This window comes from Prunus mume, linkage group LG7 (assembly GCF_029339155.1).
Source record: "Prunus mume cultivar Tortuosa linkage group LG7, ASM2933915v1, whole genome shotgun sequence".
Lineage (NCBI taxonomy): Eukaryota > Viridiplantae > Streptophyta > Magnoliopsida > Rosales > Rosaceae > Prunus > Prunus mume.
The window spans coordinates 13,464,682-13,480,070 of record NC_142704.1 but is presented as its reverse complement, the minus strand read 5'-3'; the positions used below and the strand labels follow the sequence as shown (position 1 = coordinate 13,480,070).

At 38.5% G+C, this 15,389-nt stretch overlaps 2 protein-coding genes across 3 annotated transcripts; one reads left to right on the top strand and one right to left on the bottom strand.

The window, feature by feature from the left end:
- The first annotated feature begins 6,345 nt into the window (after positions 1-6,345).
- On the top strand, positions 6,346-10,702 carry LOC103336778 (zinc finger B-box protein). Of its 2 annotated transcripts, none has more exons than XM_008239874.3 (4): positions 6,346-6,501; positions 8,795-8,959; positions 9,081-9,368; positions 9,902-10,702. In XM_008239874.3, the coding sequence occupies exons 2-4, from the start codon at positions 8,822-8,824 to the stop codon at positions 10,538-10,540; spliced, it is 1,065 nt and encodes a 354-aa protein (XP_008238096.2). In that variant the 5' UTR covers positions 6,346-6,501; positions 8,795-8,821; the 3' UTR covers positions 10,541-10,702. The 2 variants fall into 2 exon arrangements, with proteins under 2 accessions (XP_008238096.2, XP_016651403.2); XM_016795917.2 differs by lacking the exon at positions 6,346-6,501 and adding an exon at positions 6,518-6,608.
- A 377-nt stretch (positions 10,703-11,079) lies between these two features.
- On the bottom strand, positions 11,080-14,838 carry LOC103336936 (Replication factor-A protein 1-like protein). The gene is made up of 2 exons (XM_089041089.1): positions 14,334-14,838; positions 11,080-13,835 (listed from the first exon to the last, which is right to left on the bottom strand). Exons 1-2 carry the CDS (start codon positions 14,627-14,629, stop codon positions 11,510-11,512), a joined length of 2,622 nt encoding a protein of 873 aa, XP_088897215.1. The 5' UTR covers positions 14,630-14,838; the 3' UTR covers positions 11,080-11,509.
- Between the last annotated feature and the right edge of the window lie 551 nt (positions 14,839-15,389).

Here is a 15,389-nt window from a genome sequence, read left to right as displayed (position 1 = left end):
TCAGTTCTCCCTATATAGAAAACTTCGTACCTTTTTTTAGCTATTGTTTCTTAAGGATTCAATCAAACTAACTTAGGCATCAGAGGGCCTTTGACCAACATCCCTCAAGTGTGGTCTTTTACTCATGTTTGATTTTGCAAGAACTAAGTAAGAGAAAGAAGGAAGTTCTAGAGTCGAAGGATCTTCAAGCGGATATTCTCTCGTGATTTGCACAAATAGAATTCTATAATTATAAGGCTATTAGATGATGCCATATCTTTTAACCATTGGATCAAAATCTCATTGTATCGGGCAAATCTCATTGTACTGTCTCCATCACGATGACAACTGGCTAGGCCCACCCGACCAGTCTTCACCGTGAAGAAGAAAAGAAGAAGAAGAAAAAAAATGCTCGACTTACCTTAGGATACACAACAACTCATTTTTTCAACAAGCAGTACAATTCTCCAAAATCTCTCACAAGTTAGAAAGTAGAGAAGACAAGTTTGCAATTTGAAGAAGAGTGACAAGGAGCCTTGTATTTATAAAGGCTGGACACCCTAGATTAAGGAGGAATCACAAGTATATTCCCATTGGAGCCCAACTCCAAGAAAAGTCAAAAGTCCACTTCAATTGGGAGCCCAATTTGCAAAAGGAGTCCAACTCAAAGAAGAATGTTGGAAAGCCCAAAGAATATCTCCTACATGCCTCACAAACACCATGCAGAAGCTGGGTGCCATTGTGGAAAAAAAAAAAAAAAATTTGGCTTCCAATCATGAAGCGCCATGTGAATAAGAAGAATATCTCATAGGTCAATTAATTGAGCCCATTTATTTGGCAAATTAATTGATACTAACAATTAGGCCTCATCATTTGGCCCGCGGGCTCATGGGCCGATGGGGCCTCCCGACCCATCAAAAAAGCCGGCCCGCCCATTATGGGCTTTGAGATGGCCCGCCCATCTTGGGCCGGGCTAGGCTTGGGTGTCTGAAGCTCGGCTTGGCCTGATTAAGCCCAAGAAAGCCCGCCCGGCCCGATTAAGCCCAAGAAAGCCCGGCCGGCCCGCCAAAAGCCCGGCCTGTTAGGCCCGCATACATATATAATTATGTATAAATAAGAGTTTAGGTTTAGGATTTTATCACCTAAATCACATATATAATTTGTTTCATTTCATTTACTTTTCTTTACTCATTCCTAGTTTATAATTGGATGATTAGCACACATTAATTTGTGTCAATTATTAATTCAACAATTATATATATAAATAAGACGAACAACATATCACATCACCAAATATAATCATATCACGAAACATAATTGTACCACCAAATATAATCATGTTTTTCTTGAACACATCACCAAATATTTGCATATTTATTCATACCATCCTTTAAAAAAAATATTTGTTTGATACTTATTATTTTTTAAAATTATTTCTTAAAACGTATTACGATCTAATTATGTAATAACCTCAAAAATAATACTTGGTTTTATAATTTTTGTGGAAAATCTTATTAAGTTGTGTGACTTTATTGGGCGTTTTATGAATTTGGTTTGATGTGAAAATATTGGAATTAAGTGAGTTTAATCTCAAATTTGGACTAAAATGCCTTTATGATTAAGTTTATGATTTTTTTAATGAAGTAGGCCCGTTTAGTCCCGGCCCGGCCCGATGGGCTTTTTCAAGCCCAGCTCATGGGTCGGGCTTGGGCTTTGAATTTTCTAAAAAACCCGGCCCGATATTTTCTCTCTCCTCTTTAAAGCCCGGCCCATTGACGAGCCCTACTAACAATAGGGATATTATCTTAAATATGTGATCTTATCTTTCTTTAAAAGGTAATATCACCAATTTAGGGTATTATCCTATGTAGGAGATATCATCATCATTTAGTGATTTAATCCCAATCAAATCCCTAATTGATTGAATCTCTATAATTTGGGGAACGAATATCTTCCTTCAAAATAAGAAGATATTCTTTGAAAACAGATTCGTAGAGCCCTATAAATACATGGCTACGTTCAACACACAAGGTAATTCGAAACTCAATTCCGAAACCCTAGTAAAATACCTGAAATCCCTCTCTCCCTCTTTCCTAGCCGACGGCCACTTTAGCCGCCGCTCCTCAACATGCAGCTCCGACCACCACAAACTGCTATGGTCACCCGGTTCTCCCCATAAAGAAGACTATGTACCCTTTTTTAGCTATTATTTCTCAAGGATTTAATCGAACTAACTTAGGCATCAAAGGGCTTTGGCCAACACTCCCCGGTGTGGTCTTTTACTCAGGTTTGATTTTACAGGAACCAAGGAAGAGAGAGAAGGAAGTTCTAGAGTTGAAGGATCTTCAAGCGGATATTGTCCGATGAGAATATTTGCACAAATAAAATTCTATAGTGATAAGGCTCTTAGATGAGGCCATATTTTTTAACCATTGGATCAAACTAACCAATTTGATCCAACGGCTAACCAATTCGATCCAATGATAACTTAAGAGATAGAGTCTTAGATAAGGCCCTCATTATAGAATGACTCCATTTGAGCTATTTTTTTTTAAATTTTTTTTATAATAAATTTTTTTTTTATAAAAAGGTTATGGGCCTTTTATTTCTTTTGGGGCCTATAAGCCTTCTATTTAGGTAAGAGAAATTTTTCGTGGTGTACCATCCAATACACATATGACATGTGAAATTACTTTTCAACTTACTACATTGCTTTTTATGGCATGTGGCTGGCTGCATTGGAAGTGTTCCACATGTCATACGTTTATTGGATGATACACCAACCACGTGGTGTTCCCGAAACACTAAAAAATTACTCAGTAGGTGAACCCTTTGATCCACCATTTATTTATTTATATTTTTGGGCTTATAAGCCCTTGGTCTTTGTGAGACTTTTTCATCCTCCGGGATGGTTTGTTGATTTATCTCACTTTGGAGTCACTGCATTCTATCTTTCTTGATGTTGAATAGTGTTGTAGAAGGAAGGTGTGATTTTTTTATTTTTTATTTTTATCTAAAGCACAAATTCAGTGTATGCTCAAGAGAGGGTGAGAGTTGAGATTGAGGCTCGACATAAGAGAGAGAGAGAGAGAAGGCGAAGAGAGCGTTCAATTGTGTTAGGGTGCATGGCAAGGGGCCAAAATTTGGGGCCAAACCCATTAGAGTAAGGCCATCTCCAACCTATGAGGCCAAACCAAAATATCCCAAATTTTAGCCAATTTTCTCTCCTAACCCAAGAAAATTAAGGGATAAAATTTGGGAAAACCAAACTTGGGCCAAATACATCCACTATCGGATTGGAAATTTTATGGAGCCCATTGTAGCAGCGCATCCTATGTGCAAAGAAGATGTTGTAGGCCCCGGGCGTTGCTGCTATGTTGCTTTATGACACTGTCTTGCCTCGTGGCAAGAATCGGTTGCCGTTGGAATCCAACGATAACAATTCAAAATCTTTTTTTTATTTTATTTTTTACAATTCCAATAATAACTCAAATCAACGATCCATATTAAATTCAAGTTATTTTAACGGTAAAGAAAATATCCAATCGTTGAAATTTAAATCCAATGGTCAAAATAATATTTTAAATTAATCTAAATCAGATCCAACTCAAAACTCACTTCAAACTCTATAAATAACAACCCATTTCTCAAATAATCTGCCAAAAATATTTTTTCTATTTCTCAATTTATTTTTCCTTTATCAATTTCATCGATCACCTTTCATTTTCTTGTGGAAGATGTCCACAAAATCTCAAAGAGGTGTAAATTGTAGGCCCGAAGAAGATAAGGCATTGTGCAAAGGGTGGGTTTCCATAAGTGAAGATGGGGTTATTGGCACCAATCAATTAAGCAATACATTTTGGCATCATGTATATCAAAAGTTTATGGAAAATGATCCGGGCATTAGTGGACCCGAGCAACGAACATACCAAGCGATTGTTTCTCAATTCAAGACTATCAACCAATAATGTTCTCTTTGGAAGTCATGATTGACTAAGGCCAATACGAACCCACAAAAGTGGCTCAAATCTACATGATGTGAGAAGTACCCATTCTTATTAAAGCTTTAAATTTATATTTGTAATTTTATTCAACTCCAAACTTCAATTTTTTTTTCATGTGTAGGACGTGCATGCGAAAACGATCTTTCTTAATGATAATAAGCCTCCGAATAGGCCTTCCAAGTTGTACCATGCTTGCAAAATCTTAAAAGATTGCCCAAAGTGGAACGATATAAATGAGCCTCCCACACAATGTTCTTTTGGAACTAGTGCAAGTATGGTGAATTTAGATAACGATGCAGACGATATCACCATGCCTAGATCACGACCATCCTTGCCTAGTTCAAGGCATGAGGGGCGAGATAAAACAAAAGGCTGCCCAAAAAAAAAAAGGGATCAGCTGACCGTTCTCAATAAACAAGGGATAAGTGCTTGGAAGCATTGGTTGAGTAAGACATTGCTTTCGAGGAGGATAGGAGACGAAAGCTCAATATATTGGACAAGTTTGTCCAAGATCAAGCTGATGCTTATGCGTATCAGAAGCAACAAGATAAGGGAGCCTAAGAATGAAAAATAATGTCCATAGACATGTCCAAATTTACTCCAAGAAAGAAGAAGTATTGGGGGGATAAACAAGATGAAATTATGCAAGAACATGCACATGGTCAATAGTTTGCCGTTAATCCTGAAGACAACTTAGGGGACTATTATCCAAACCCCCACGATGGTGGTTATTAGTTTATTCCTATTGGGTTTCATGTATTGTGAATTTGAAGTATTGTGTGTTTTCTTTTGGAATAAAATTTTATTTGTGGAATATTATTTTATTTAGGTCAAATTGTTCAAAAAAATTAAATTATGAACTTATTTAAAAAGATTAAATGAAGAAAAGTTATCCATACAAAAACAAAAAAATAAAAAATTAGACTTAAACTATTCTTAAACAATTTAATAAATTTGTGGACTTAAAATTTGAGTTTGGAGGGTTGGGGGGAAAAATGGTTTGAGTCCGGTCTAAATCAAAATAGTTACTTTTTAGAAGGAGAAAATTTGGGTTTTACCCCAAATGGGTTGGAGAAGGCCATATGCTATCTTAAAAAAATGTGCGTGTTAGTTAAAAAGTTAAATATAATAGGCCAATTTTGTTTGTTTAAACCGTTGGTTTTGAACCTTCAAACCGTAGATCAAACCTATTTAGTTTGGGTCAATTTGGTTTTCGAACCAACTTAAAGAAAATAAACCGCACCAAATTAGACTAGTCGATCCAATTTTCTCGATTTATTATTCTAAATGCCTAAACCTAGGTAACATCATCCGATGATGTTACTATTTCACTTTATAATTTGAGTGAAGGATATGATGTATATTTCATTACTTACCCAACAAAGTGAGTGCACTTTCAGCGCCGCACTGGGGGAGGAGGCCTTAGTTCCTCCTCCTATTTCTCTCTCTCTCTCTCTCTCTCTCTCTCTCTCTATATATATATATATATATATATATATATATATATCTGCTTTGTGAGAGTTCTTCCTCTGCTCTGTGAGAGTTTATGTTACTTTTTTATTTGTTTGTTTTTACTCCTCATCTCTCTGGATCTCCTCTCTCACTCCTTCCCATCCCTCTGATCTTCCTCATCTCTGACTCCTTGTGTCTCCAAACACCCCCATCTATCCATTACATCTTCCCCAAGTTCTCATATTCCCATTTCCCTATGATTGACTTTGTCTACTTTTTTCTCTTCACCCTCACCTTAAATTTCCTTAAATTATGCTGACATTTGGAAAACCCATATATGCACTTCCACTCTCCTCTTTCTTTCCCACCCATAGATGTTGTTCTTCAATCTACACTTCTCACCTCTACATCCCTTGCCTCTTCTCTGTTATGGTGTCCTCCACACATTCCCTTTGGTTGTGTCCCTACCCGAGATCTCAACTACTAGCCACTATTCCTTGACTCTATGGATGAGGATGCTTCAAATGTGCTCTTTGCACTTGTTTATAGGATTATGGTAGCGCTTTTTGCTTGGATGGTTTGTCCACCATCATTCTCCGTTCAAGCAATGGTCTGTCTGGTTATTGGTTACTCATCTTTGGAGGTTGTGGATTTGCGACGGTGGCGCGACAAGGAGGAAGTGACGGTTGTAATTTCTTAGATTTAGGGTTCTTCCTTTGTACTTGTATTAGGCTAAATGTTTGTTTTAGAGTTTTTCCTTTATGTGGCTTCTTTTTATTTCTATTGGGTTGAGGCCTTGTACCTGTTAGTGTTGGGCTGATTTTTATTTTTGCATTTTCTAATTGTGTAATCCCTTTCATCTTAATGGAATGTATCACCTGGGCAAAAAAAAGCCCAAAAAAGTGAGTGCTGAGCGAAAAATTAACTCGTTTGTGGTTGTTGAAACATATCCCAACAAAAATCGCCGAACCGTGCGTACGTGTCCGTGTCCTCCACACGTCTTTCCCAATTTCCAGCTCTAACTCCCGTTCTTCCAACTCTGGATTTTCCGGCCTCATTGTGTCAGGTAATTTCTCTCCTTCCAGAGCACCCCCTTCATTCTCCCTTTTCAATGCAATTTCCTTCTTATTCTTTACCTCCCACTGATTTTTAAGGTTTATGATTTCATTGATGGTAATCTTTTGCATGCCTAATAATAGTAACTGCTGGGTTTAGCTCGAATTATTTTCCTCAGATTTTTGCTTCGAATTTTAACTGTTCATATTTGAATGATATAGATTTTACGTTTCTTGTTATAGATTTTCTCTTTTAAAATTTATGCTTAAGTTTTGTAGTTGAATTGGAGTTTTCTTCTTTTCTATTATAATTGGAGTCTTGTAAGCTGATGTACAAATTTTCAATACCTCAGAGCTAGTGGAACAGTTTCATTTTGTTCTTCTGGGGTATTGTTTTAGTGATGAATGGCTTTTCAATCCCCACAGGATATTCTGTTAATTCTAGTTTTTTTGCTTTTTTGTTGCATTTTTACTCCCTTAATCTTTTGATTATTATTTGAGTTTAGCATATATGCCATCAATATCGGTTAAAGCATATGAGTTTGGTATCACTCTGTTTGATTACACCTTTTAGCTTCAAATTCAATCTAGGTTTTTCTGTGTGTTTGCTTTATAGGAACATACTTGCTTCCTGTCTTTCTAGTCCAGAGAAACTTCCTTTGACTGCTGATGTTGTGGATCTTTTTCTTTGCACAAGAAGTAATGGCTCAACACTCTTACGACAATGAATTGTTAATGGCAATTGTTTAATGTAATAGTCTTGCCATTTTCAACGTCGCATAGTCATATTTATGATTAAACTCCACAAACAACCATGAGGTTTAGCGCATTTTGAACTTGAATGTAGTTAAAGAATATAACAAAAGACTGCTTGAGGTTTGTTTTTAGTTACTGAAACACCTCTTCCATAAGTTTATCCCTAGTGAAACGCTGACAAATTCCAGTGATATCTGAAGAGAGGAGAAGCCTGTATTTTGTGATGGTTTATTTTGTAAGGATGCCCATGGCAATGACATAGGTAATGGAACATGGTGTCCCCTTGCCTATGACTTCTACTACTAACAAAGTAATCCAATTAATCATGGTGCTGGGGAAGTTAAAAGCAGCCCGAGTGTCCAGTAAGAAGTCCTAGCTCAGCAGTCATAGGCCTTCATAAGATCCACTTTGAGAGCAGTGCACACCCAGGGATCCCCCAGTCCTTGTGTAATTCGTAATTAGTTCCTGCACAATGAAGAAATTGTCTCATACTATTCTTCCAACTGCAGAGGTAGTCTGAGAGTGACTTATTAATTTAATAGAAAGTTAATGTGAGAGTGACTAATTAGCTGAGGCAGGAGCTTTCTGCTCCTATTAGCAATAATCTCAAAGAGAGACATGCAGCATGCTATAGGACAAATATCACTTATCATTGGATTGGGGAATTTGGGGGCAAAAGCAATGATGGTGGAATTAGGTTCCTTCAGATGCATTTGCCTGACAAAGAATTTTTTAGCTCAGCTTTGATGAGCCTAAGTTTGTTATTGTCTCAGCAACAAAGTTTATGGCGTGCTTTCTCAGTTGTATCGCTGAAGTGGAATAGAAGGATTTTCGAGGGAAGATGCGGGTAGGAGGTGGATTTCATGTAGGATAGACTCCAATTTTGAGCATTTCTGTGGGCACAGTGTCCACTGAATTTCGAGATAAGTCATTTTCCTTTATTCTTGGTTATAGGTGGCTTTTCTTTTGTCAAGATGATTGTATCTTTTAGTTGTTCTGTATCTTAGTTGGATGATAATGTTTATATTGTATCTTCAGAGGCACCTTGTTGACCTCTGTTACTTCTGCTCATGATGGAGTACATATTGTACGAGACAGCCCAAATTTTTTTATGTTCAATTTATGATCAGAAAAAGCTTGAATCCGTTTCCCTCCTTATTCATTACTCATGTGAAAGAGGCCTCTCTCCCTTTCGATTCTGATCAATTTATGATTATAAAAGGCTTGAACCCTATATATGTATATGTTTATAAACTTAATTTTGATAGATGACCCCTCTAGAATCATCTTCTTTTAATAGCTCAACCTCATTAAAATTGAAATTTTACTGCATCTATGGAATGTTACAGTAAGTCACTGTATTTCTATTTGAATTGGATAACCATTTTATAATTCTTCTTGTTTTGATGTGGTGGGGAATTTTTTTCATGTTTGTTTTGTCGTTGGCCTTGAAATATTTTATTTTCTTAGACAAATTTTCTGTGCATGTTACGGAATCCTAAAATAAATTATTTTATGTAATTTGATTCTTCCTTGTTCTCGTTGCAGGGTTTGTTGCATTGACCAGAGGATTCAATGGATTTTCTGTTTAAAGGAATGAATGGAGATGCCTCTGAGTGCCCCTCTGCTGAGGACATGCAAAGATGTCCGTTTTTGAGGAACATAAACAAACCCACTTGTTTTTCCTTCACTCCTATAAGTCTCCCCATTCCTGTGAGTTGTCTCTCTTTGTCACCTAATGTCCTGTTTGACTCCATTGTAGTTGGTTTTTTCTCTTAATTAAGGTAATATGAAGTAAAAGGGTGTTTAAACTTTGAATTGATTGTTTTCTCAGGTGCATGGAGCAAAAGGTCCAATATTTGAGGATGCTCCAAATTTTGATATGGCTTTTAAGCTGTTTCACGGGAAGGATGGTGTTGTCCCACTATCAGGGAGATCTTATTCTCATTTGGACATTCTGGAACCCAAGCCTGAACCTCAGTTCAATCCTTTAGCAGCCAAGGCTGCCACCATAAGTCTGTCAGCATTTGGACCAGGAGGGCCTTTCAGTTTTGGTTCTTTCTCTGACAAATGGAAAAAGAATAACTCCGATTCATCTAGCAAGAAGGAAACCCCTACACAGGTAGTTTTTTTAACCATTACCAACTTTATCAATTTAATGGGAACAGAAATGATGTTGGAAGGGGAGAAAAAAGTAAAACTCATTTACGAAAGGCATTTACGGAAGGCCGTCTTGGCAAATAGGCCTCATGTCTGCTAGCATGAAACAAGTTGTGGAATTTTAAAGATTACTATGGGATTTAGAATATTCAGTTTAGGAGCTTTCCTCTCTGCAGGATGTACGGCTTTTATTAAAGAAAGGATGACAATAACGTCTCAATATATGTATCAATGAATTATTGACATGTTCCAACACGTTATCAACACATTATTGCAAATTTGCCATTTCATAAAGGAGGGACGTCCTGCAGAGAGGAAAGAGATTTGACTTAGGGTATAAACCCATTATATAATTTGGATAATGTGTGCTTGTACGACTCGCTAAGTTGTGAACATGCTGCTTGTCTGAATCATGCTCCTTGCTCGTGGTTTTGGAAAATATTATCAGATTGTTACAGAAAACCTGACTTGGCTTTTCTATTTCCAATGTCCCAGAATGGAGATTCATCAAAGCATGAGGCGCTGGGAAATGAGTGGTTAAAAACAGGTAACTGCCCAATTGCCAAGTCTTATAGAGCTGTGAGCCATGTTCTACCACTTATTGCGACAGCACTTCAGCCACCCCTTAGCATGAAACTCAGATGTCCGCCTGCCGTAGTTGCTGCAAGGGCAGCCCTCGCACGGACCGCCCTTGTTAAGAACCTACGGCCTCAGCCACTACCTGCAAAAATGCTTGTCATTGCAGCCCTAGGCATGGCAGTTAATATTCCATTAGGTGTATGGAGGGAGCACACTCTGAAATTTTCGCTCTCGTGGTTTGTAGCAGTGCATGCTGCTGTTCCCTTCATAGCCATGCTCAGGAAATCAGTCGTGATGCCTAAAACTGCTATGGCATTGACAATTTCAGCTTCTATCCTAGGACAGGTTATCGGTTCTCGAGCTGAGCGAGTCCGGCTGAAAGCAGTAGCTGAGAAAGAGAGAGTAGCAGCACAGACAACAATTGAAAGCACCGTTGCTGGCTATAACCCAAGCCAGGTTGATGGCACAACAGGTGGTCACTGTGCTGCAGAAGGAATGATATTTCACCCACGAAAGAGTACTGGGCCAACTTCATCATCAAATGTGTGCTTTTGACATCAGTGCACAAGGTGTAAGGAGATAATAAAATGAAGAAGTAATTCTCTTAGTAATATGTCTTCAACATTGTATGTGTTGTGCTGCTTGTATTATGTGAACGGTAATTCAGTGACAAAAGCATTTGACTTTTGCTAAATAAAAATCTCACTTGTTCATAAATTTGTATTCCTTCTGTCAAGAGATAACCTTCTTCAAAAGCAAGTAGAAAATCAGTAATTGCAATGATGGTCAAAAACTCAAAATAAAAAAGAGCCGCCATTAACTTCCATGCCAAGGTATAATATCATCCCAAGTATTCACTACAGGACCGCAGATTTTCTATTGCATCATCACATTCATGCATTTAGAATTCATGCGACCCAACAGCATTTTTCCACCTTGTCAGCAATATCACACAAGCAACTTAAGCCAAAACAACCATACATACAATTTAGGTTTAGGAGGATAATAATCTGTATCTAAGTAAACTTCAAAGAATTTGGGAGCTTTTTCTGGAAGCACTAAATGTAAACAATAAATAAATTCACTCGTCTGACTTTGAAGGAAAATATAGAAGAAAATTTTGAATTTGCTACTTCGGTCTCGACTGATATGATTCTACATAAACATTTGTAGACAGGAAACAAGTTGCTCTGAAGCAGCTGCAGTAAGATAAGGAACTTACAGTACCATACAGAGAAACATACCGGTTCAGACCCATGACCAAAATTATTGAAACGGGTACATATTCTTTGACGGTATATAGCATATGATTTCATTGAGCTTCTCCAATCAGTACAAACAATACTTTGAAGAAACTAAACTAAAATCCAAAATCCTTGAAATCATGAAGAAAACATATTACAAGAACCTTCTGCTACATGAGGAAAGTTCACTAACTCAAACCCCAAAACTAGATCCAACACCCAGGAAATGATGCTGACCAAACATTTTCATCATATTGTACAAGGTTTTGTCCCAGCAACCTCAAAAGCCGCCGACCCTTTGGTTTGCAACACCTCCGTATCTCACAGGGTTGCCTCCACTGCCTCCATAAGCTGGAGTAGTGTTCAAGCCAGGACAGTCTCTTGCCCAGTGTCCAGGTTGGTGGCATTTGTAGCAGTCACCAGAAGTATTGCCAACACCTGGCCTAGAAGATACTCTGTTGTTATAGCTCGCTCCTGATGACTGCCCTGGGCCATTCATTACACTTGGGCAGTTCATGGAGCTATGGCCAGCATCCCCACAACTGTTACAGCTCAGATATGAACCGACAGAGCCAGTTGAAGGAAACCTAGCACTACTAAACTGGTTTCGATAGGTACCCCCTGAACTTTCTGGTCCTCCAAATTCTCTACCAGCATTGTTGTTGTAACCAACATTCACATCTAGTGTAGGTTGTCTACTTGCATTGTTCCCAAATCCAGTAGCATTCATCCCAGCACTGGGCATTACATTATCCCCCTCGGAGGCAGAAGAACCAATAGTCTCCATCTTAAGTTTATTCATCAATTCCAAATGAAATCTAGCCTCCGATGAAAAGTTCATCTTCTCTGCTTTCAAAACTGTTGATTTTACACGTTGTTCATCACCATAAATCTCCTCCTTTATTTTCAATTTGAAATTGAATTTAGTAAAGAGAACCTTCCGAGTGATTTCTACAAACTTCTCATCATCTTGCTCTTCATATTTCAAAAAATACAAATCTTTTGCAGGTATACCCATGATTTCTTCACCACCCTCCTGAAATGCCGTTACCCATGTTGTGCCAGTATGATCCTGTATCTGTAACTGGAGTAAATATCTGTAGTCACATTCTTCCATGGACTGATCACATCTATCGCACCTCCATTTGCCATCTCCATTATTTGTAACTTTTTTGCTGCATTGTCGATCACCATTCATGAGCGGGCATGCCGAATAGCAGAAACTATCAACCTTTATAAATGAAACAGTTCCACTAACTGTGATCCAGTCTGGCTTCTCGGAAGTCCCCAGCCGCTCATCTTTAATTTGAGATATAGTCTTTCGGATATCTGTTCTACCCACACCTACTGTTTCCCTGGAAATAGGGATACATGAGGTATTTCTTCCTTCCTTGTCAAACCAACTCCTCATCTCACGAGCCTCTTCGATATTCGGCTCTATAAAAAGCTGACTACTAGGAATGGTCCCTACCGCCTTCCCATTGAAATCATTAACTTTAGCACCTTTTACAGCCAGCACTGGGAATGCACCAGAATCACACATACTTTGCAGTCTTTGTCCCTCTGCATTGCACAAATTTCCCCATAGAGTTACCTCAACACTACGACCAGACATATCCTTCAACTGGAGGGATCTCTTCTGAGTCTCAACACCATTTTTCCTCAGTATAGAAGCAGGGGGATTGATGGAGGATACCACACCTATTACATCGACAATAGAGTTGTTGTTCAAGCCTTCAACATCACTTATACGACAGAAATGGAAATTCTGCTTTGGAATTGAGTCATCATCCTCAAAACATGGCTGTATTATCGATGTGTGATCTAAAGTAATTTCATGGTCATTGTTGAGGTTGTTGAAAGCCTTTTGGGCTGCTTTTAAACTACCCTTGGAGATCAAATAAATCTTGCCAACTTCAATCTGGTTGTAGAATTGATCAGCCACAGCGTTAAAACAGGTTGCTCGAATTTCTCCACCATGAGAATCAAGAACATCAAAAGAAAAAACTTTCCCATCACCACGAGGATTGCTGTAGTGCCTAAGTTCTCCTTTAGCTGTCACTCTAGCCTTGATTGTCCACCGCCCTTGGTATGGATTCAGAGCAGCAATTGGCATTATTCTAGGAGGGGCTTCATTTTTGACAACTGGTCCTCTATTAGGATACGTTGGAGATGGCTGTTGATAAGTTGGCTGAGGCGGCCGAGCATAAGCATTTACAGTTGGCTGTGGAACCTCAGGTCTAGGGCTGCGAAAACCTGTGTTCTGATTGCTATATGACCCACTTAATGGTGCTGATCCAGGAAAACCAAAACCAGGCTCTGGTTTAGGTTGATTGGGAGTAGTACTCATTGTCACATGTCTTCCTGGGTCAGAACCACCAGAATAAGCACTACCAAATGATTGATTTACTCTAGGTTGTTCAGGAGTAGCTTTAGTCACAGTTTGATGAACTGCGCCACCAGAATGTGCATTGCCACCAATAGATTGGGCATTTCCAGGTAATGGCCCTGAGGACTGTGCATTCAGATATTTAGGTCCTGCTACAGGCTCTCCAATGAGATCACATTTATCAAGCACCAAATCCAATTCAATTATAATGATGATCCTGCAAGCAGTAAACAGAATTCGAATATTTTTTGAGGAAGAGAAAAGGTAGACTTGGCATGGCATTAAAGCAGAACAACTTTTAATTAACATAACAAAAAAAAAGAAAGAAAACAAATAATACAAGCTGAAAGAACACACAATAACAATAATATATATAAATATATATATAAAATTATGTACTTTTCAATCACCGGGTGCACTTAAATTAATTTCTTCTAGAAATGTTACAGATTTTCCTTCTTGCTTCCATCATCAATGCTTAACCAACCATGACTGCAAATAATGAACTAACTGAAACCAAAATCACTAGATTCCTGAATTCTTAATCAACTAAACCATAAATTTGAGAACCCCTTCTCCCTCAATTCCCTTGACCCAACCCCCCCAACGAAAAAAAAAAACTAAACGAAACAAAAATACCCATCAATAAAATTTCAGAAAAGAAACAACAAAGGAGTGAAGTTTGACGAGGATGGAATAGTATAATATCACATACAGGCGGTTTTGGACTTGGGTACAGGTGAATTGCTTCAAGCAAACGATGGAGCCCTTCTGAAGCAGACCCTGCTGAACCAGTGTGTTCTTCTGGGTGCCCAGCATCCCCTGCTGATGGTGGGAACCATCCGAGATCAAAACCCTGTATCTCTCGTTATCGGGGCCCGGCTGGGCCCCACTGCGCGCTGTATTGACCATCCTCACGTCGAGCACTTGCAAGATGGGCTTCCAGGTCTCGTCATGGTACTCCCCTGTGCAAATCTTCATTATCGCCCCCTCTGTTAGCGTCACAGCCATTGTCGAAACAGGGTATGCGACTGTTTGGTTGCCGAGAAAGAGAGAGAAAGTTGATTGATTCGGGAAAATGAAGACAGAGAGAGAGAGAGAGATTGAGCCTGGGAGTGTAATTGGGAGGGAAAATTGAAACCCTAAATAACTGAGGAAATGGAAAGCGCAAGAAACTGTATTTGAGTGGGAAAGTAGTGGGGAGGCTTTTCCCTGGCATTTTCACTTTTCAAGGGTATATCTTCATTTTAAATACCGGATATGTCTCCTACTTTTGCCAAGTACGCCACGTACACGGAGTAAATATGCCACACGTGTGGTGTGGATTTGATCTTTGATCTTCACAGCGAACCATACAGTCATCCACTTTTAATTCTTTTCTTCTTTTATTTAATTTTTTGTCTTTTTTTTTCTAATATTTCTACTGATTTTTTTTTTAGTAATCTATTGAGAGCGGCGATAATGTACTAAACTCACACACATTATATGAATGTTAAGACTTGAACTCTGAATCTTTTTTAAGGGAACCATTGCTCCAAACTAAGGTCTAAAATATCGATGGTATCGGAAATATTAGTAGTCCAAAAACACGAAAATTTCGATGAAAATATCGGAATATTATCGATAAGGGTGTGCATTCAAACCGACAAACCGGAAATTCGAGCCAAACAGCGCCGAAAAAAGGGGAAAAAATCGAGTTGACCAAAAAGCCAACAACTGGTCAAAAATCGAACCAACCGGTTTGGACCAGTTTTAGATCCGGTTCTATCTC